At 39.3% G+C, this 24,286-nt stretch overlaps 1 protein-coding gene across 2 annotated transcripts in view; it reads right to left on the bottom strand.

Moving 5' to 3' along the window:
* mdga1 (MAM domain containing glycosylphosphatidylinositol anchor 1) overlaps positions 1–24,286 on the bottom strand; it is a 256,196-nt gene that overhangs the window by 77,028 nt on the left and 154,882 nt on the right. For both annotated transcript variants that reach the window (XM_084719638.1, XM_084719647.1), the window contains exons 5-8: positions 23,563–23,759; positions 20,665–20,797; positions 4,084–4,353; positions 979–1,308 (exon numbers count right to left, since the gene is read on the bottom strand). In XM_084719638.1, the coding sequence (XP_084575764.1) occupies positions 979–1,308; positions 4,084–4,353; positions 20,665–20,797; positions 23,563–23,759 (930 nt within the window). The remainder of the gene's footprint in view (positions 1–978; positions 1,309–4,083; positions 4,354–20,664; positions 20,798–23,562; positions 23,760–24,286) is intronic.

Raw genomic sequence — 24,286 nt, 5'->3', positions numbered from 1 at the left:
AGAATAGTAGTTACACACTGTGAGTAATAGTTACACACTGTATTAAGGTTGCCACTGTTTGTTAAAAATTGCCAGTGACTCTGTGGATCAAAATAGTAAAAAAAAATCATATATTTAATCTGTAATGATCCGCTGTCCATCTAACCCTTTCCATGCCCTGACAAACTAAGCTACTGCTGCTCTCTTTGCTGATGCAAAATGGAGAGAAACTGAAAAGTCCTATGTCAGACCAATAATGTATATTGTATACAGTAGGTATATACTTTACATAAAGTGCAGTACTGAGAGAGGAAAGACTGTGAAGTGAAGACAAGATGGGGAAAATAGTGTGGAAGAAACACCAAAATGAAAGACAGAGCAGTTAATCAATAAGAGCTGCAATAATGGGAATGTTTGTATGTTCAGGATAGTCAGCTTGAATAATGAATTGTTTCTTAATCTGACTAACCTCTAACCCAGTGATTCCACAAGTGTGGGCTGCAGCTCACTGGTGGGCCATCAAAGTATTACAGGTGGGCCGTGAGAGGTCATTAAAAATAAATTAATGAAACATTTAGAAGTTCCAGTTTCATAAGCTTGAAATGAACCTAAAATAGGATTAATTATTTATTAATAATTATTATTAATTTAGGTTTAAAAGTAATCAGAACTAATAATATAAGCTTACAAACTGAGCTGTGACCCTCCTAAGTTTTGGAATGGCTGCTCTAACCACTACGTCTTGATTACCAGTGTATATTCAGTGTATATATGTATACCAGTATATTTAAATACAGTGGTGATGCTACCGCTCATTAGCTCCATGCATTTACAGCCCATTAGCACATTTGGATTTGTTATTTCTTGCAGTTTTAATACAGAAAAAGGGATTATTCCCTTTTGTTAATGTGAGTATCTGCCTCACTATAACTGACAGGCCCTTAGAAAGTCATGTTAAATTGGTCTCAGTCTGACAAAAAGAAAAAAGAAAAACCTCACCGCTATTCTGAGAGATGTTGACATCTACCCGTAGCTCCGGCACCCTGCTTCCTGGAAAGTTCGCCACACAGCTGTAGGTGGCCAAGTCTCTGAACTTCATGTCCACAATCTCCAAGCTGCTGGTGCCGGGAGCCATGTCTGGGTCACTGCGTAGCAGGATCAGACTGTCCGAGTTGAAGACAGGTGCACCATTCTTGTACCAGGTGTAGTTGACCTTGTCCTGTGGGGTGGCGTCGACGTGGCACGACAGCTTGAGGTCCCGACCCATTTGGATGGTCTCACTGTCCTTGTTGGAGTCTGGTGTAATCTGGAAGGTCAGGTTGCTCATCGCTGTGTGTGGTGGAAGAGGAAAAGAAGAGAAAGGGTTAAATAGATGGTACAGTTTAAAAAATGATTGTGAGTGGGACTTTACCAGGAAAATATTCACAAAGCTCACTAAGAAATGACAACAAAAAGACCCGAATGCATTTAAGAATTCACGAGATAGTTTGGATTATTTGACAGGAGCTTGTATGAGGTTCTTATCGACAGTCAATCTATTACATATACAGTGTGCTGGACAGAATGTCCCCAGTTTGCAGAAGCAAAAAGGGCCACCAAGATAGAAACTAAGCAATGTGCTGTCAGCAACAAAAGGTATTTATAAAAAGGTCATCTAAAAAAAAATGTTGTATTTAAAATATATTTCACCACTTAACTTTGCCATCAGACAGATTTTACTCATGGGAAACCCCATTATGTAAGCTAAATATCTGTCTCCAAACCAACCAAAATCCATGGATGAAATCAGTAATTTGACTTCACAGAACATCAGAGTTGCTGGTTGACCCCTTCCTTGGTCAGTTAGTTTCTTTATGTTATTGTGGGATTTCAGTGAATCTGAACTATTCTTTTAAAACACTGAAATCACACAATAACTCAAAAAAGCAAACAGATCGAGGCAGCAGTAGTGCAACAACATCTGTTCTGTGAAGTAAATATACTGATTTTGCCTATGGAGTTTGGTTGGTTTGGAGAGTGATACTTGACAAATACAAATAGCACAAATACAGGCATTGCAAAATGTATGAACAAGTTTACAACAAGGTTAATCAACATATTTTGCTGCTATGGCTAAAAAAACACCTTACAGTGGTGCCTGGCACTCCTTCTACTGTATGATTATTATTCATCAGTCTCTCAGGTGCTACACAACCTTTGTTTTATTTTGAAATTCTGCCTTGGGGGCACATATCTATATAGGCTATTTCATACCAATAATGTTTGTTTAAATTTGTTGATTATGAATAAAATTTAAATTTGACAATACAGATTGGCAATGAGTTTTAGGAATGACATCAAAAGGACAGAATAGATATAGTAGTGAGGGGGAGGAGAGAGTAAAAAAGCAATTAAAATAAAAATAAAGTGGACAGAAGAGGGGAAAGATGGCTAATACAGAGCGGTAGATGAGTTTGGGACATGTGTATGAGGCATAAGGAGGGGGCAGAATGACAAGAAGAAACCAAAGGAAAATAAATTGAAGAAGAAAGAGAGAGAGAGAGGAAGAAGCAAATTGTGAAGGAGGGAGAGACAAAAGGAGCAAGATAGAGAATAAAATAACAGGGGATAAAGAGCAGGGGGGGGGACAAAATCAAGGACAAAGAGTAACTCTCACACTGTCACATTTAATTTTCAGTTTCAAAGGCTGCGTTTCCCCAACAGATTTCCATGTTGAATACAAAATAGCTCTCTGTTTCCCCGCTAAGGCAAGAGACAGGCGGCAAGGAGGAGAGGAGAGCTTGATTTAAACTCCTTTCGAGCTTGTTAACAAGATGCTTGGGTGGAGTTGTGGATGTGAAGCAGTGACCATATGGTTAACATGATCCTGCAACTTTACCTGGTTACTGTGGAGACATTGTTGTGTGTGTGTGTGTGTGTGTGTGTGTGTGTGTGTGTGCATGTGATGTGGGAGCCTGTGGCTGCACGTGCATCCAAACTCCTATCATTGTGCACTCACTGAATATGTACTTGGTGTGTGTCTGCGTTTGTGTGTCTCGTTCACTGTCGTCTTGCCACCTGTGCTGGTGTGACAATGCGTTCAGGCCCATTAAACTAACAGGAGAAACCCATCTAGCATACGCTCTCTACAGTGTTAACTAACAGAAGAGACTGTTGCTAATTGCTTCCACTCCAGTCTAACTAATTGGAGTGAATAAAGATGATTAAAGGGGCTAAAAATAGCCGGAGGGGAGGGAGAATGGAAGGCTTCTGTTTTAATGGCAGGGGAATTAGAAAAAGAGCGATACTTAACCCGCCTATTCTGACAAGATTCACATCAGCTCTCTCTAATGATGGATCAACTACTCGCGCGTCGCACGCCACACAGAAACATGCGGTGCACGCACGCAAGAATATATTTGTGTACTAAAGCTAGCAAGCGCTGGACAGATGGCACTTTTGAAATGAAAAATACAGTACGTTTAAATCAAATATTTCAAGATTACTACGATATTTATCAGGTGTGTGTTTGTGTATTTGCTTTGTTAAAAAATCTGTTTTTGAAAAATCTGTTTGCTTTTATAACCGTTTGTTTACTGTCCCCTTCGCCATCACAAGTTAAGAAAAAAACATATGGAACGATAACTAGGCCACACTTTATTTTACAGTACACTAATAAAATGTAACAATCTGTACTTTGCATCAAATTAAATGAAAACTAGAAATAATGCTCTTTATTAGACAGTCATTAGATTTCACTTCACTTTACAGTGTGTTCCTATCTCCCTCTAAGAAAGTCTAATAAGGGTCTAACAAAGGGTCTAGTACTGTTAGTCAGTACTACCCTACTTTTTCTAATTTGATACAAAGTTGTGTCTTGTTACTGTACAAGTGCAACCGATAACTAAATTAACAAATGAGTCCGGATGATGATTCCAGTTTCAAAGCTAGTAAATTAGGAACCCAAACTCTTAGTGGCAGAACATAGTGTGTGAAAACATTTTGGATCCAAACGTGCAGCAAAAAACAGTCCACACATACCATTAACCTCAAAACAACCCTGTTCACTAAGAAATCTCCCACCGTCTGTCTCTCTGTCATCTGGGAACAAACACACGCACTTACTCCTGACAACGAGATTGACATTCTTGCGAGCAGGGTTGCCCACATTGTTGACAGCTGTGCAGTTGTAGAAGCCAGCGTCAGCTGGTGTCACAGCCCGCAAAATCAGCGTTGGCCCTCGAACTAGGGCACTGAGGGGAAGGGGGCCGGGGTACCGCGACCACGTCACAGTGGGGAGGGGGAAACCTGCGGTAATCTCACAGGTTAGGAGCACATCCTGCCCAGGATCCACCACCACCGTGTCGTTTACTGACAGCCGGATCATTGGGGGAGCTGTGGGGGAGACAGAAGAGAGACAGAGAGAAGAAAAGTATTACAAGTGCACATTATTTTCTCTGTAGTTACACTGAGTAGAACAATGCTGTTTTTCTATGCAACTGCTGTACAAGATTGTACAAGATACAGCTGTTGTTTGTGATGTTAACTGTCTCTCTGCATCTGTAACATGTAGATTCAATTACAGGAGGTTTCCCAGCGGGATTGCACGTTGGTTACAGGATTTTGCATCTAAGTGATGACATTATTTAAAAGTGAGAATGGGAGTGTGTTTTATGGTAATGTCTGTGTGTGTGTGTGCATTAACACCTGTGAGTATGTGTGCATATAATATAATGCATGTAATAAAACCTTATTAAGAAAGAAGAATTTTCCCACTTCGTTATCAAATTTTATGTTCTGCACCTTACAAGCTAATTTTTTATGAATTAATATTTTGCTTGATTTTGGCTTCTCTGTTCAGCAGGAGAAAAATGGCAGCCTGCCTGGCCTCAAAGCTTCTGGTATAAAAGCTAGACAATACATAAAAATATATTTCTGAAAAACATTTTAGGTGGGAAACATGTAGTATAAAGCAGACTCTTGATTCATATTTGGTCAATAGTGCCTTGTTTGACAGTTTTATCTGAGTTTTGTGAGCCCCAAGTTGTACTAGACTTAATCACTTAGAACAACTTGTCAATCACACGGTAGCTCTGCTTTATTGTCTATCTAATTTACTCTAAATAGGGCCAGTGTCAACAAAACAAAAATGATGCTGTACTGAAGAAGACTTGAAACTAGTAATTGAGACCATATATTTGTTAGGAAACTGTTTACTGAGGTCATAAATCAAGTGGAAGGTAGGGGCTTTTTGCCATAAGCATACGTATAATCTGACTTAACTTTGCAGCCAGTGTAGGGGCCCCCTGCTGGTCATTAGAAAGAAGGCAGGTTGAGGGCACTTCTGCATGGGCTTCACTCTTCAGATCCAGAAGCTTCATCCACTACTTAATATACATGTGCATCCTGGTCTTAAAATAGCAGAGCTACTGTTTTTCCATTTTTATCAGTGAACTTTCTCAATATCCAACTCAGTCCTTCTGTTACTGGCAAAAGTAAAAATCAGCAAAACTGTGGTACTGGAGGACCAGACATGATGCAAACTGGTATAAATACATCTTGAGCGGCTATGAGTTTCCAAATACTCATAACCACTTATGGATATTTCAAAAGAGGGACGGCTATCTGTAGAGGATCACCACTTCACTGTAATAAGCCCAAGCCAAACAAGCAAGACTTGACCTCTGACCAAATCAGCAGACAGCAGCTGTTAATATTTTACTTCTGACTGCAAATATGATTTAGTGTGTGGAAGTGTATATGTGCACCTGAGTATATTTGTTTCTTACAGACTGTGTGTTGTGTGTGTCGGTGAGCCATTGCGCATTCATGTGACAGTGTATTTCTAGCCTTTTCTCAGCACACGCTAATCAGTAAACCAAAGGTAATTCACGGCACTTCCCCTGCTCTCATATCACCCGCATCTTCTCAAGCCACTGCGTCATTTTCTTATGACTGACCTAACCAGAAAAGTACAGGATGACCCAAAATGCAAGTGCAGAGGGGGAAAAAAAAAACCCTGTTGCCAGACAGAGATCGATTGGACCCCAGCAGTTGCAAAATACAAAAAAAGGGCAGAGCAGAGGGAGCAAGAGACACACGCACACACACATGCACACACACAGAGCACGCGGGACGGTGGTGAACAACTGACGAGGAAGGAGAGAATAAAAGACAAGACTGAAGTGAGAGAGGGGAAAGGGGCCAAAAGAAAAAAAAGGATATTAATCATCTAAGAGGAGGTTTAGAGAGAGGGAGGGAAGAAAACACCCACAATCCCAGTGATACCAGCATGTATACACACATCCTGCATACTACACCGGCTCATACAGTGTGTATTCTCTGCATAATTAACCAAATACAGGGAGAAAATGTAATGATAATATTATATGGATACTCAAACAATAGTTTTCTTACACCTGTCTGTAAACCAAAAAACACCCTCTGATATACAGTGCATAGACCCATTAGAGGTATTGTTGCACTTTTAAGGTTTACCTCTTAGAGCATCACCAGGAGCAGATGGAGTTGTCAGGAAACAATAGCTGATAAATGCCAGCTGATGACTCAGTCCCATCAATTAGGCAGATGATGGTACATCTCCTCTGTCCAAGTACTTCCTCACTTTGTTAATGAAATTCTACTGTGTGGAGGCTTGTATACACATATTCTCTGTCCTGTGCAAAGAGTCTGTCCAGATTTTAATTCTACTTGCCATAAATTGACCGGTGTAGGTCTAGTGACAGGGTGAGAGGTGTTACCAATGATACCAATGGTTTAGTGTAGCAGAGCCTTTCCAGTGACCCAGCATGCACAATAGCAGCACCCTAACTCTGAATTTAACAGAACCTTAATTTGTGTTATTGTTTACACCTGTATTTACCCTAATAAAACGACGTAAAATTGTACACAAGCTAGCTAGCCATGTTAAAATAACCATCCAGCATCTACACTCACCAAAACACAACACAGACTCGCTTACATTAAATTCCCTTTCAGCAAGTTACACTAGCACCGCCATCGGGCAAAAATCTTTCAAGACATTTGTACTGACAGTTTGATCCTTAACGGTCCAAAAATCAAATGAATATGTGAAATGTGAAAGATGTTTCCAGTGACATCAATAGACTGCAGAAAATAAGAATTAGCACCTAGCACTAGCTCCGCTGCAGCTTAAGATCCAGCTGTTGGTGAAAACTAAAACAGAACTCGCTTAAATGAAAGCGAATTTTGGACTTGTGTACAGACATCAGGTGCATAGACCCAGAGCTGCTGCAGTGATAATGTTGCTAATGTTTGCTGAATGTGAGGGTAGGCTTTTTTTGCCAACATATCAGCCATATTAGGTTTATAAAATGATTATTGGTTATTCTGCTCTGTAGTGCCCCAAAATCACATAATGGAGCAGGTTCTGTTTGATCAAGAAAACAAATACATACATGTAGTCAAAAAAGATAAAAGCTGAAAGGTGACTGACTCACTGACTGATGTATTAAAATCATTTGAACGCTTTTAGAGTAAGCATACCTGTTTTTTGTTTGTTTGTCTGTCTGTGTTTAGCTAGATTACTACCTCTGGTAAGTGGCAGCTGGAAATAGAAGTTTATGTAAAACCACTAAATGGCTGTTAGTGACATACTCTGTGCTGTTAAAAACACTTTAAAAATCAAGTCTACGTGGTCGATATTGTTTCATAAGGAGCATTAAATGGATTCCCAACAGTCTAATGATGGTGAAAAGTCTGTCTCATGTGATTATACTTTCTAGTTTGATGCAACGCTGAGCACTTCTTAAGGCACTCAGAATGTTCTGCATCACGTAGGTGGCAATCCTATCTGCAACATCTTGTAATAGGTTTTTGCATATCTTGCCACAGGGCGTAAACGAGGTGACAGGAGGGTAACCTAGAGAGAAATGAGCTTCTGACCAAAATGTCACCTGTTTAAATCCCTCGAGTGGCTACAAAAATCTTTTCAGTGGACTAACATTGAAAGCCCCCCCCCCAATCAGCTACAGTAAAAACACCCTGGGGCAAAACAGTCAAGCCCCAGTTCTGTTCTCTACTGGAACAGCTTCATTAATGAAGACTTACTAATCTGCGGTTGTACAGTTGGTCTCTCTGGTGCGAATTTGTCTACGTGTGTGTAATTTTACCTCTCTGATGGTATTTGGCCAAGTTACAGACATAAATGAAGAAAAACAAGGTAACTGTATTCTGTTTAAAATGTTCTCAGTCGATCTGCCACTATGAATGATGAACATATTCTCTATTAAGCTGCTACGTCACATGAGATGCTAATGTTTGTCCACAGCAGCTGTGCAAGACCTAATGCTGCAGGTTATTTAGCATATGGAGGCATGGAACGATACATTATTCTGTTAAGAAAATGTTTCGAGGGTCATTTTGGAGATGACTTAAAGGCAAACACTAAACTTGTTGCGCAGTTTACTCCCAGGTATTTTTATATTGATTCATTTGCATTATAAATGCTCCTTATTTGGAAAACGTATCTCATCTGGCACAAAGATAAACTGAAAACACACACACACACACACACACACACACACACACACACACACACACACACACACACACACAACATAAAGAGCTGGAGCTACAGTGGTAAACTTGCCAATGTGAATTCATTCCAGTTCAATGGATGAAGGAAGATGAAAGAGGCTTACATTCTCTAATAGGTTTAGATGCTTGTGGAAAATAAACAAATCCAACCTCAGAGTCAGAACCCGGTGAGCCTGCAGCAGCCTGAGTAAAGAATTTTTTTGCTGCACTGTGTGCCGTCTGTCATCTTGGCCAGTCAGTCTACCACTGGCCAATACGGTGGCTGGAAAAATAAAAGCGCCTTGACAATGTCGTACAATTGTGCACCATCCCTTAGATTATTATCACTGAAAAATGGTTAAAAAAAAAAGACAGTAGTCATGTGTAGAGATGAAATCGTCTCTTTTCACTGTTTCACAATCAGTCACTACTGTGTGCCAGTGCAGGTCCTGGTCATGAGTAGTGTGTCTTGTTTAAGTAGCTCTGTAGTCAGCAGATAGGGAGGCAGTTGAAAGGTCAGCTGCCGATCCTGAAGGAAAATAGGTGTGTGATGGTCTGTACACCTATTTAGAAATCCAGACTCTTTATCAGAAACATTGATGTGTTTTGCACATGTGGTTGTGTAAGAAGGAACATGTAGAAAAAATTACATTCTGTGTATTTGTATCAGTGTCCTTGTCTTGTTAACATTGAATGGTTCATGGTAATAAGGATATAAAACTCATGCTTGCTGAATGTAGAACACTTATGATCACATAATCCTATAAAGTCCTGTATATCAAAACCTCTGTGAAACATTTTTAATAAATAATTACATTTCTAATACTCACTATGATATTTTGGAGCATTAGTTTATGAAGTGAAAACACACAATATGTAAGTGTTAGCTGCTAGCTCTCTTTCACATTAAAACAATAACAAAAGAAGCAGTTGGGTGATGTCGTAAAGTAGCCTGGGATCATGGGAGTTGTTGTCTTCATTGTGAAACAATTATCGTTGCTGAAGCACATCTATCTGACATGTTCACAGGCAGGGTAATGCATTAAATATTTAATTAAAAGGTTGATTTGTGTTTAATAATGTTCACAGACTTTGTTCCTCACTCTCTAACATATCTGACATATCCCGTGTTTCCCCAGAAGTTAAAGCAACTAGTGGCTCGTGGCAAACATACACCTTGTATACATGTTGATTTCTTTGTGGCTGATCATTGTTGGAAAGATTTGGGATAATGTAGATACAAAAATAAATAAATTATAATTATAATTATAATTATAATTATAACATAGGCTTCGTCAATTTTATTTCCAAAATGTTACACATTAGAGCCCTAACATGTATTCAACACTGATTATCAATAAAAAAGGGTAAATGTTTACCAGCATATTTTCCTAAAATGATGATCCAGTGAGTGTTGATCATCTGAATCTATAATTGCAATGTCTTTATCAATATTGAGCCATAAAGTTGACGATACATTATGGATTAATGCATTTTTAACATGGAGGTTTCCTTGAACAAGACATTTTAAGCCTCACACTGGTGTTGTGAGTAGGTCAGATCATGGTACTTGACTGTGGTCGTACTTGACAGACTGTAGGTGTGAATGTTCTCAGTCCTGAGCTCATTGAACTGACCTCAGATTATAAAAGATTAAAAAACCCTGTTATGTAATGCTTTAGTTATGGATTATTTAAGCATGGATGTGTGTACTGTATTAGAAGGTGTAACCATTTTATGTTCATGTTTCAAAGAAGAAATTTGTTTACTATGAAACATATTGCATTGTTGCAATGCATCCATAAGGCTTTACATATTAATATTTGAGCATTTTGATGGAGTATGCCCCAGACAGCTATTTTAAATGGACTCTAGAGGACAAAAAGGAGGAGAATCCAGGCTTTTATCGACCTGAGAGAGGTAATCCTCAGTGAGAGACCGACCCCACAGAGTACAGGAAGCAATTCATTCCTCTAATAGACTTTATGCAGTACATCCTCTCGTCTAATCTCTTTTTTAACAGATTGCAATCGCTGTAATGAAAGAGGTGCACGGAGGCTCGACAAACTAGTTTACAGATGCATGTTTTCACTAATATGAGAACGCACACGCTGCTGTGCACACACACAGACAGCCGTGTGCTCTTTTAGATCGGTGACAAAAAAATGTGCATGCCATAACGCACATTAATGGGACATCTCTTTAGCTAACCTCACTGGTGACGGCTCTCGGGCTGACAAGAAATTCACTGGTGTAACAACTGCAATCAGCACATAAATAGCACTGTCCACTTCCATTGTATCAAATCACAACGTGAGGAAAATAAACCCTGCAGGCCTGATGAGCATTCTAAGTATTAAACAAACCTCCATGGCAATGGTTTTGCTTTGTTATTTATCTGTTTGTTACAGTTACAGTAAAGTATCAGGTCAGTTGGGAATATATTCTAGCAAAGCCCTTTATGTTGTCATAACTGATTATATTAAAAGGAGCAATATACAACAACTGCGCATCCAAATACGAGTACTGGAATCTCGATAGCACGTTGTAGGCACAGACTTGAGGTCCTATTTAATATACAGTCTATGGTTATTCAGTATTACCGTTACAAACATCTACTCCTTCTACCGGATCTTTAATGATTTCTCACATAAACAAACATTTACTCATTTGGCAAACATTCAGCATTAATTTGAAGTCTAATTAATGTGAGACGGGCAAACAGAATAAAAATTTCACAGTATGACACTGCAGCTGAAACGCTGTTGTCAGACAAGCCAGTATTTCAATTTAACATGTTTACTTAATTTCTGATGGCATATCATGGTCATTTTATGATCCATTACAGCAAATTTATTACAGATTACCCCTTTAAGGTCCAATAATCAAAGAGTAGATTTCTCTGTGTGCACAGGTATCCTACATTACACAAGTCAAGTTAACAGGAGACTCAAAATGAGCTGAAATTAGGTGAATGTCAGTATAAATAAGTGTAACAAACAACTAAATAAATTAAACTCGTCATTCCAGAGACAGAAAAGGCCTAAAAGTACAGCGGAGAGATAGTCTGGGAAAAGGGAAAAAAAGAAGAGAGAGAACACTATGTGAAGCAACGGGGGGAGGAACTGAGGATTTGAGAATTATAGCTTCAATTTCCTGGGGATGCGTGGGTGACGGTAACGGTGGGATCAGCCAGCGCTCTTCCCAAAGTAATGGGATTTATGTGCAGCACAGCGGTTTACAACCAGGTAACAAATGCCTCTCTCTTCCACGCTCGCACTTCCACACTCCTTCTCCCCCCTTTTCTCTCTGTCAGTTTGTCACCTCTGTATCTTCAATATTTTTGTGTCTTTACCTTCCCTTGTCTCCGTCTCTATACCTGCATGGTTCTCATTCTTTCTACATTTTTTTTTTACTGTATTTTCTCCAACGATTGCTTTCTCTCTCAGCTCCAGGCTGCATTACCTGTTTCAGATTCACAGGAGTTAATTCATCTATGAGCTCAAGGCAGAGGGGTTATTGGGGGGAAATCAGCTAGAAATAAAAGCTTAAAGGTTTAGATAAAGGTGTGTGCTGACAGGGACTGTATGTTTGTTTTTTGTACCCTGAAAGAGTGGTTGTCACCGTAGCGTCAGTCATATGTACGGTGAGGCAGTAGCCTGGCCAACAAGTAGGAAAAAGTTGCTATTGATCCTCGGTGTCATCATGAAGAAATGTTCCAGATGTGATTTAGAAAATGGAGGATTGGTCACTGTTACTTCTATAGACACAGGCAAAATACCCTGAAGTAAGGTAAGATGTATTTTAAGTGTACTGTGGCCAACCCAATACTAATGCTTTAACAGACCTTTTTCATGGCAGCCGTACCGATATTGATCTAAGTGATTGATCTAAATTTCAATTGCATCATGTAATGAAACCAGAACAATAATAAAATTAACAGGAAAAAGTAACAGATAGTTGGAATTTTTTTGACATTTCATAGCAAAAGCACACGTTTAACCAATCATTATTTGATGTTGGGTTTTATGAGGTACTTATCAATATTCAGTGTATTTCCTACAGTAGATTCCTGTCCACATGTTCCCAGTTTAGAGAAGCAGAGAGGGGCACCAAGACACATTTACTGCTGGGGACTGCATCAGCAACATAAGGTATTTTCGGCACTTAAAAAAGATCTACTTAAGAAAAAAGTCAATATAAGTTTAAGTGTACAATAAATTTAGAATATTTTCACCCCTTTTCTTTACCATCAAACTGTCTGCTGTGACAGAAAACAGCTGTTACATGAGACAGATATAACTATGTCCAAACAAACCAAACTCCAGAGGCAGGAGCAGAAATTTTACCTTGCAGAACACAGCTGCTGGTCTACCACTGCCTCTATCTATTAGTGTGTTTGTGTGACTTTGGTGAGTCCGTCCCAATCTTTTATAACACCAAAGACACAAAATAACACAAACAAACTAAGAGACTGAAGCAGCAGTAGACCAGTGAGATAAAATGACTGATTTCACTTCTATCACTTTGAAGTCTGCCCGCTTAGCTGCAGTCTGCCTTTTTTGGTTTCATCCTTTAACCAGTTTTAGATCTGTTTTAGTCTGCATTTTCAGGTGCACAAATTAAAAGTTTGATTGTTACGTTAAATAAAAGCTTGTCAGTTTGAATACATATTATATCAGAAACCAGGACTTGGACTACATCAGGATAGAGTTTAAAGATGCAGATTGTCATGAGAAGACTGCAAATAAACCTAAAAATGCAAGTGGTCTTTTTCATTCGTGTAGTGCAGCCTATTAGTATAAGTGTGTGTAATTCTGTGTGTGTGAAGCAGACTCTTGCTGAAAGAATGCTGCATGCTCACATGTATAGTTAAAGCAATATGTTTTAAAACTAGAAAGGTCAAGAGCAGAGGGCACAGAACTGAAATTGTGAGATTCTTAAAGCCCCTTCCAGTGACTTCACAAAAAATGATCAAAGAAGCCTTACAAGCAAATTGATTCTTGCCAGTGGTGTGGCTGTACATCCCCACCCTGATCCCTTGACTGGACTGGATATGACACTGGTGGAAAAAATGTCAGAGGAGTTTAGGAACTGAGCAGTGTAATAATTCCTGTAGGAGGCATGCATACATCCATAAAGCCCAGACACACATGATCTCTTGGCTAAATATCTATACGTATTCTTTTGTGTGGAAATAAACAAATAAAAATATAACCAATCAGTAAATGTTGTAATAGATGAACGGCTTTAAATAAAGGAAACTTTTAGATGATTTGAGATATTAAATGTGTTTCCATCTTCCTCCCTCATTTTTCCATTTTATTTTCTGATTCACTCTCTCCTCCACATGACCACTCTCACTCGGATTATAGCCTTACATAAAACTGGCAGCACAGATGCCGTACATTATCCCACTGCAGAGGTTTTACAGTACTAAAGGTTATTGCAGATTGCCCATTGATCCTCAACTTTTCGAAGGGGAATTCATATGCTTTGCCACTATTGATCTCATCATATATATTACACACTTGTATGACTGTCATATTATTGTGTAGGTTTATCGTAGTAAGAGTTACAGTAATCAATAAAAGACTGAATCAACTCGCCCATCGGTCAGATTTACTGGATGACTCAGTTCTCTCAAAGGCTGTAAATGGCTTTAAATCATGGGAGTGTGAGTGTGTCTGTGTGTGTTTGTTTCTTTCCTCTATAATACCTGCGACCAACATTATTAAAGAATGGAAACATTTTTTGTAGCATTGTTTAATGTTTTGTGATTTATCATTTTGTCAACAGAACAAGAGAAAAAGAACTTTACTTTATTCTAACATAAAATTACCACCTTTTTTGACACTGATAGCTGGATAATGAATGATTTTAATGATTTTATAATACTATTAGATCTCTGCAGAAGCCATCACTAAAAATAATTTGTGCCAGATTAATAATTTGCCTTATAAAACAAGTTTTTCTTTATTCAATTTGTTTATTTACAGACAATGTGTCAAGTATTTTTCACTTCAAATGAACTTGAAGAAAATATTACTCGCCCCAGTTTTTCTTGCAAGCATCATATAAATCAGCAGTGTTGCAGAGTGGCGTGCAGAGAACAAGTTACTGCTCAGCATCAGCAAATCAAAGAGTTGATTGTAGATTTTTGGAAAGCAGAGGCAAAGACACAATCTCCTGTCTACATTAGTGGAGCTGAGGTAGAGCAGGTTAATAGGTCTAAGAAATCCTGGGAACCAAAAACGAAACTAAAAAAGAAGGAAGGGACATGACATCACTATAGACATTGTATGCTGCAGACTTTAGTTCCAGTTCAACTGAAGCTTATAGGAGGTGCAACAAAACAAAGGTTTGCACTTGAAAAATCAGTCAGCGTTATTCTCTGAAATGTTTAGAGACATTTCTTCATCAAGGTCATGGTGGGTTTTAGCATGCTTCTCCCATAGGCTTCAATAGAACTGGTTCCAAGCAGAGCATCAAGTATTCTGTAGTGATGTGATGTGTCTCTCTTCTTTTTTAGTTTCCTTTCCCAGTCCATGTTCCTGTCAACATCTACGATCACATCACAGAGTGCAATAGAAAGTATCCTGACTGAAAACATCACAGACTGGCGTGGGATGTACACGGTCCAAGACAGAAAGACTCTGCAGCAGGTGATTAAAACTGCCCAGAACATCACTGGTACCCATCTACTGAGCGTCAGTGATATCAGGGAGAGAGGGTGCCTTCACAGAGACCAGAGGAAACTAAAAGACAATACACACCCCAGCCACAGACTGTTCACCCTGCTTCTGTCAGGCAGGAGATACACAAGTACCCGCTGCCGTATCCCCAGACTGAAGACCAGCTTCTTCCCTCAGGCTGTGGGACCGCTTAATTCATCATCAGCACTCTAGCATGTAAAATAGTTAGTTCTATATTTTTTTATATCTTATCTCTAGGTATATGATTTTATATGTTGTTTGTTTATGAGTAGCCAAGGGAGAACTACATCAAAATCTTGCTGTACATCCCTGTTGTACAGCGATAAATAAATATCTTGTATCCTCTGTATTAGAGAAAAATAGCAGGCCACTATGTTGGATGGTGGTATCCAGTTATCGTGGCTGTCAATCTAATGCAATCTCCTGTTTTGCTCCATCCCTCCTCACATACAGGGCTTGTTCCATTACCCTCCCTCCACCCCTCCACCACTTTAAATAACATGACAAGCTCAGGAGCACTGCCCCCATGTTCTTTTTATGAGAGGCAGGGGAAGAGGATTTGGCCGCCGCCAGCAGTTACTGGGGGGGCAGAAGCCCCGTACTCAAATCCCAGGTTGGGATTATGATATAAAAATCAATCAATCCCCTTGTCCCAGTGCGGTGAATCAGTGGCGATGGCTTGACCTAGTTGGATGAATCTAATCTAAGCAGTGACTGACGCCACAAGGACAAAAGGGAGCTCAGTGGGGAACAACAAAATACGCTCATTAGATAAATATTATAGAGGACAAAAAACAAAGCAGCAAAACACTGTTTGTTTTCCTTTTTTACAATCTCTCCATCTCTGTCGCTGTGTCCATCTGTCTATTCCGCTCCACTCTCTTTGCCCTGCATGTTTCTATTTCATTTTGTCTCTTTTCTATCTCTTCTGTGTTTCCCCGTCTGTCACTCTTATCTTGTTATTTTGGAGATCTGGGTCTAGAGATGTGATTTGCTGAGATAACATTATTATGTTTACACTTCTGAAAAGCAGTGTTATTCGTCTCTTGTAACTGGATTCATTTAAAACCCTGTATTACTTTGTTCCCGCTTTGCTTCTTTATCTCTTTTTATTGTTTCAGTGTATTGCGGTTAACAGGTGTAATAAAGCACACCGTTACCTGCTAGGCTTGGAAGGGTACACACTTTGGTATGTAACTTGGTTTAAAGATCATAGTTCGGTACGTTTTTGGCACAGCAGGGAAAACAAAAATACAGAAAATAACGTGTGCCATTGTGTCATATTTTGAAAAACATTCATCAGTGGCTCATCGTCCACAATTCTTACTGTAACAGTAAAAAACACTCAAATACTGACATATTGTGAATAAGAAAAAAATAAATAACAAATAATACTAATATACAGGGCAACAAAACAAAATAACATGCACATGTGAAAGCACATGGCACTCTGACCATATACTTAAATCTTAGCTTAAAGCTTACTCTAGAATTTCTGTTCCACGTGTGTGAAAAGTAAATGCAGTCAGCAATTTGTTCCTTTATAATGGGGGATGACTAGATTGGAGAACCCATGTGAGGATAATGCCGGTTCTTTTAAGTAACCTGATTTGTTCTGTTCAGCCACCACAACTGACAACTGACTCATAAACAGGTCTTTTGGTTCTGTATTCTTTATTTATTTTTTATTAATAGCTGCATAGTTTATTAGTTTAGAGAGCATTAAACTGACAAAAGGACAGGACTTCTTCTCTTACTTCAGCACCACGGACAGCACCATGGTTTTGTCAATACACAGCAAACCGTTTCAACCTTACTAACTACAAACCTAGCTAACTTTGAATATCGTTGTGAATACAGTCATTTTTAATAAGAATTTCAGGGAAATTACAGAAAAAAAAATGTTAGCATAAAAAAGTTTTCAGAGGGAGCAATCGCTTTTTAGAAATCTTTTGAATCAGATTTATAGGAGTTCTTGACAGTGGCTTATTGGATACAGTTACAAGGACAGGCATGCAATAGCTGTACAACTGTGGGAGCTGAACATTTCAAAATATAACTTTTGCTGACTTTGAGGATCCACCAAAAGCTTACTACATATTTATTTCAATTTTTCAGTGTGGGATGGGCAGTATACCATTATGGCAAGTGCATGTATGTGTAAAATTTGAGATTTTAGGGCAATAGGTGGAAAAATGTTCCAGAAAGGCAATTGGTGACTTGGGTTTTACTTAAGAAATGTGTGTAAGCAATGCAGACAAATAACTGTAAAAAACCACTCACACACAGAAACACACATACTAAAATGCAGTGTGTTTTCCGTCACTCAGTGAGGCTGTGAGGTCCAGACAGATTGGCTGTTCTGGCAAGTGTCGGAGCCCGTATGCCAGCACCAGGCAGACTCTTATTGTTATTATGGCTGTGTTTCTGTGTGTGTGTGTGTGTGTGTGTGTGTGTGTGTGTGTGTGTGTGTGTGTGTGTGTGTGTGTGTGTGTGTGTGTGTGTGTGTGTGTGTGTTGACTGAGCTGTGTGGATACAATCGATCTCAACCACAGGAGTCCAAGAGGGGAGGACAGAAAGACAGAAGGAATGAGAGTGAAGAACACCCATCACAAACAGCTTGAGTAGTTACACCTATTTATTTTGTCTTTTTCTACCTGTTGCTTTGGAACAACACTTTTTGTGACTGTTTTCCAAAAAAGTTACAGCTGATGTATTGATTTGAGGAACAGCCTTGTTTTACACTTTCTGATTATTATCTAATATACATCCAAAGGACATTTGTATGTTACAAAGAAATAAAGCGTCAGTGTTCCACAGACGTTTTAGCCTTGTTTCTTGTTTTTGTTCCATTTTTAGTCGCTCTCTGTTAAAAGCATTTCTCTCATAATCCATTGCTCCTCATCATCTTGTGTGTTGTCTGGTCTGCTCTAATTAATAGCATGTCTGTGAGCTACAGTCACCTGAAGCCGATTCATTAAAGTCTGTCTGTTTTCTGCAAGCCCAGTCCATCTTCATTTTCTGTCTGTTCATTTTGGTCCCCTTTCTATATCTGTCTGCAGCCACTTCTTATGGTCAGTCCTTCACAGAGATGCCAACCTCTGTTTTCTCTCCTCTTAACTTTATCACAGAGTTTGTTTCTTTGAGGGTTTTTTTTTTTATCATTCCCACCTTCAGCTCACTTCAGAAGACTGCTGGGGAACTTTATCTCTTATCTGAAAGAGGCCTTATTGCTCAATTGATAACCTCTCCTTCAAAGTCTGTAAATAAAAAGTAAAACCTAAAAGTGTGGCCATCATAAAAACCACAGCAAAACTACTTTTTCTCTCTTTACTTTTTACTGTGTAACTGAGATGTCGTAGAGGGAATATTATTGCTTTTAAAATGATAATTCACACATACTTTAAAGTCAGTAAACATTTTTATATATTTTTGATACCAAGCTTTAAAACTGCAGTTCGCACTGAAGAACACTGATGTGACAGGAAAAACCTCTTCCCTGTTTGATATTTTAACTCTTGTATATCCACAAAATTGCATCTGCTAAATTAATGTAATGTAATGTGAAAGGATTTCTTTTATTTTTAGTAAGTTTATAAACAAACAAAAACATAATGTTCTTGTAGTTTATGCATTTCAGTTTTTGGGTGGATGAAATACATAAGACATAACATGTTAAATTAGAAATTGTTAATTAGTGAGCTACATAACATGCTCTGGATGAATACTTGATTCTGATTGGCTACAGGATGTTACATGGCCTATCATTTGCAGAACTAGCTAGTCTTGTTGTTAAACATGCTGTCAAATTATATTAACGGTTTGTCATCCGTATGCAGTGCTATTGACTTTGAATCTTGCTAGCGTAACCTTAGCTTTCTGGCTCATAGCTGAACCAAGGACAATATCTCATGTTGCCAAGTCGTATCTAAGGTTCTATTTACTGGATTAGTTAATGTTTGCATTACATAACAACCCTATGGGATAGTGATGACTGTTCCAGGTATTATTCAAAACCTCAAGTAACACCAGGCATATTTGTGAAAAAATTCTGATTACAAAACACATGAAAATATAAAGTAATGGTCTTAATTTTTCTTTCTTTGGATGGTGACCATGGTGCAAGTGGGATAATGCCCTTTGAGGTGTCCATATTCCTGATTATGTATTGGGCATTATACCTTATGTAAAGGTGCAAGGAGGTGGACTTTGATCAGAGCCAAACTAGTTGTTTCCATATGTTTCCAGTCTTTGTGCTGATTATGAGAGTATCAATCTAATCATCTAACCCTGGGCAAGAAAGTGTAATTCCCAAAATGTCAAACTACTGCTTTAAGGGAATATTAATCTCTCATTTTCACAACCTATTTGGAGCATTAAATACGGGAGGCCATGTTTTTGTCAAAAGTCCACTTTTCTAACCTGAAGCCTCCTTTCAGTGAAAGTAATCATTATGACTTATCCACATTTTCAGTTCACATCTATTCATGCCTTCTGACTGTGAGAAAGAGTGGATTAAAATCAGAAGCCCTGAATAGTTCTCTTATCATCAAAAATGACTCTTGAGCATATAAAAACTAGCATGTTTCATTAAATATAACAAAGATATTCCAAAGTATAACACCCACATCACTGAAAGGAGTTAAATATAATTGATAATGGGTTTGAAAAACACTATAAAGCATGTAATTGTCTTGCAAGATTTATCAACATACTGTGTGAAAATGAAGCAAGTAGAGAGGGAGACGAGAAAATAAACAATGAAAAAGACTTCATAAGCATGCAGCTTTCACTTGTGGTGTATCAGTCTGACCGTAACAAACCTGACAGGGTTGTCAACGGCTACAATGTTGTCGTAAGTAACAGAGTTGCTGGGCGATGTCGTGCAGATGGACAGAGGGGTGTAGAGTGAATTGGAGATAACAGAGAGTGTGACAACTGAATTACAGCTGACGGCGCTGACACAAGATCTCGGCAATAGAAAAACAAGACAGATAGACTATATAGCACGCTGAGAGGCAGACGAGGAGACAGAGAGGCTGAGAGCAAGTTTGAGCTGAAAGTCAAAGGGCAGAGGAAAAAACCTATGGAAATAAAAGAAAGGAAGACAGAGACCAAGAGAGAGATTAGAGGAATGAAAGCAAAATGGGGGGATGAAAGGAGAACGCCGTTTCCTGCATGACTAAAGACGGGAGACATTTTAACAATGAGAGAAAGAGACTCCTCCTGAGCTGAGGCACAGCGAGCATGCAGAAAAAAAGTCAGATGAGATGGGAGAATCAAAGAAAGGGAAAGCAAGTGCAAACGTCAAAGAGAGAGAAAATGATAATGGAGGGAAAAACCTCAGCTCTGTGAAGGCATGCATGTGTCTGTGTGCACACAAGCTTTTCAAGCATTTGTTTATCTTTGGTGAAGCAATCAAAAAACTTACTTGTGGCATTTGTGAGCCTGAAGGTGACCGACTTATCTTCGATGTTGCACACATTGCGGACGGACACTTGGCACGTGTAATCAGCAAAGTCCTTGGGTCTGAGGTTTTTCAGCTTCAGCACCTTGGTCTCACCCTAGATGGCACAAAACACACAACCATACTAAAATTTTACATTCTTAAGGAATATTTTACCACTAAGGCTGCCCCTCACTAAGATTTTTTTCATTCAAGTTAGCCATTCAATCATTCTTTCTCTTTCTTCTTTGTTTGTTTTTTTTTTCTTTTCAGGTCAGTACGCTTCACTTCACTATATCAGCCTACATGAGTGTGTTTTACCAGTCAGACTCTGGATTTAAAGTGTGCGTCCTCCCATAGTTCAGTTATAAAATCCCAGCAGACTGCAGAGCTTCTATCCACTGCTGCAGCCACTGTCTGGTGTCAGCTGTCCTGTGTGCTCCATGGTCCTTCATGCCACGAATGAATTAATTTATTTCGACCAAACCAGAGTTGGTGATTGTTGGTACAGTGGAAAGATGAACCGAGATGTTTTTGGTGAGTTTTGTTTTATTTTCTTCTGTGTCTTAATTAAGCTGACAATGATGACAAATACAATTTTGAAAAGGGAGTCTGGTTAGTTTGGCACGAGCAATAAAACCACTGTTTCTGGTTAAACAAAACTTACTCTTTAGAAAATGTCTCTCACTGTTCCTTTCCAGAATGTTAGTATAACAATCCCAACCTGTCAGTGGCAAAAACAAGCAAGTATCACCTGCATACATACTCTGCAGTGTGCTGTGGTGAAGAGGCATCACCTGGACTCCAACCACTTGCTTCAGCTTCACTCATTGGTTAACGAGTATGTTGCCACAAGGATTTTAAGTGTGCCAGCTAAGATAACGTATATTTATGAGTCCTCTTATTTATATTTCTTCACTGAAATGTTATCCCCATGCATTTTTGTAATTTTCTGTCTGTTTTATTCTGTTATTGTAATGCACACTGACTGACCCCAAAAAAACAAACAAAAGAAAAGCAACACGACTGCTCGACTGGAGGAATCTCAGTCGACGGAGGGGTCTCTGACCGATGCTTTGAATCTTGAACCACATAACCTTTTACATAGTTAAATACTTGTATAAAATTTCATCTAAACATAAATTTAATACAACCACATTTCCATTTCATAACACGTAACATTACATCAATGAGAAAGCTCCAAGCTTTTTACTCTTGTCTTTTCCAAACTGGGTTGTAATCTTCTGTAAAAGTCACTTCAATTTTTGATGAGCTGCAGTGTGATAAACAGGGTCAAAAACACAGACGCATGCATGCACACGCACAAACACATACTGTGTTTGTATGTCGACATGCCCTGATTACCAACTGAAGCATCTCAGATCTAGGCTATATATATAAAGTCATATGAATGATGAATTTCAGATGGCTTTCACATGAGACCATTATGAAAATGAAACTGATCTGATTGTCAGTACAACAACAAAAAAGTTAAATCCCTCCACCCTCCCCTGGACTACTCATAAACTAAACTCTTCTTACCCTCGCAGCTTCCTGTGTGCCGCTCATGTAGACACACACACGCTCTTGGGCCTACACAGAGAGTCACACATCTTTTTCAACATCAGTGGTGATTTGCAGATCAAGACTTTGTGTTTGATATAACTGTCTGTCTACTACAGTAGGTGATGGGCTAACAGTGTCTGAGGCAGCCGTGGGAAGAGCTCCGCTGGCAGTATAATTGAACTCAAGGGGCTCCGCTTTGTGGCTGACTGATGCTTTGATAAGTGGAGAAAAAAGGAGCAGTTGTGCTAACGCAACATTTGTGCGCTCGGACTGAGAGGCCAGGCTTGGGGACTGTTTATTTGTTTAACTTACTTTTCTAGTGCTGCTTAATTTATCAAGAAACTGACTGACTGACTGGATGGTAAGGCTAGTTTTCCTTCCTCTGTCAAGTCGCACATGGTGCTGGGCTTCGATATCAGACCATAGCCCTTTCTCCATACACATGCTGGCTTGGCTTAACCCATTTTGACGTGTCATGTTCTGTATTTCCATTAAAACAGGGCTAGCTACATGACTGTGATAAATGGGTTTAATTTCCAAATCATTCTTCACATCAAAAGTCTCCAGTTATTTTGTTACCAAAAAGCTTTTGTTATAAAGCAGTAGTCGTTTAGTATCAATGGCTCATTGATGTCAGACAGAAGTAGATAGACAGGTTCCAACTCCAACTAATTTCATCAGCTGCAGCTAGCTGGCTAATTAAGCTAATGTTAGCTCCTTGAGCTGGTTTCATTCTAGCCTCACAGTTAAACTTACATGCTTGGACAAATAATAACGACCACTGTAGATCTGAACATGCTAAAGATTGCTCTTGAGTTTTTGACTTTCAAATTTAGTAATAAAATAATACACACTCATCAGAGAGGCAGGCCTCCACATACTTAGCTCGACTTGAACCTAACAAAACTTGATCATGCAAAGTCTCAAATGATGAGTATTGCTCTTGCTAAAGCCTCATGTGCAATACATTGGCATGTCCTGTCGTACAGAATTAAGGTTAAAACCCCCGGGTGATCATTTGTTGGAGAAGGACTTTAGTGAATGGTCGATTCGACCCTGGAGTGCCAGGGTCACAAGCCATAGTGCGTCAACAATATCCATGTGACCACAGAACAGAAATAGCAGGAAAAGTAGATAAAAGCAAAAGAGAGATTTATAGTGGACGACTTTTCTCAAGAGAAGAGTAAAACTTGAGTAGACGAGGATACAATTCAGTGGGGAGGTTTTTGTGAAGCACTTCTTACAGAGAGGAACAGAAGGCGAGGAGCAACTGAACACCTGGCAGTGTGTATGTGCTGTGTACGTGTTCATGTGTACCTGAGTGTAAAGCGGCTCGTAGATGTCCACTCCATTGTCCTTGCTCTGTTCGATGAGCATGTTCCCACGTTTCCAGATGAATCGTGCGGGAGGGTTGGAGTTGACGGTGCAGCGCAGGAACACCGTCTTCTCCTGGTAGTAGCTGCCACGCACATCGCTGATGGTCTGGTGCACCGTCAGAACTGGTGTGTCAAGGTCTGCAAAACACAGCAACGGAACAACAAAATAAAAACATGATGACTCAGATACTGCTGCAACACAGAGTATTGGTTAGTACACCCAAGAAGCTTGTTCATTAAGACTCTGTGTATTGTGTAAAACACAAAAATGAACAGTGTGGAAACCACAAGGTACAGTTTTATAGGACCAGAGAGTTAAAACAGCCCTCATTCTGTATGATGTTGTTGCCTTTTCTGTGCAAAACATTGGTGATATTATGTGTGGCAGGATTGGGATTTGGTAACTGGGACACAACTGTAAATAAGGGCAAACAAGTGCTGTTTGTTGGCTGAACCGCCCACCCAAACTGACCAAAACTGTCCAAACAGTTGCCTATTGATCATCGCTTCCAACAAGCACAAATGTCCAAACAATCTGTGTGTTTTGCCATTTCCCTCTCTAGCTGTGACTCTCTCACAAACTAGATTCTTATATTTTTCTGTCATTTTTATCTCTTTCCCCCCACTCGCCTCGTTTCCCTGCACATCTCCTTCATGGGAGTGTC

This window comes from Lutjanus erythropterus, chromosome 1 (assembly GCF_056507025.1).
Source record: "Lutjanus erythropterus isolate fLutEry1 chromosome 1, fLutEry1.hap2, whole genome shotgun sequence".
NCBI lineage: Eukaryota > Metazoa > Chordata > Actinopteri > Lutjaniformes > Lutjanidae > Lutjanus > Lutjanus erythropterus.
The sequence above is the reverse complement of the archived record's forward strand: the minus strand, read 5'-3'. Positions and strand labels throughout refer to the sequence as shown.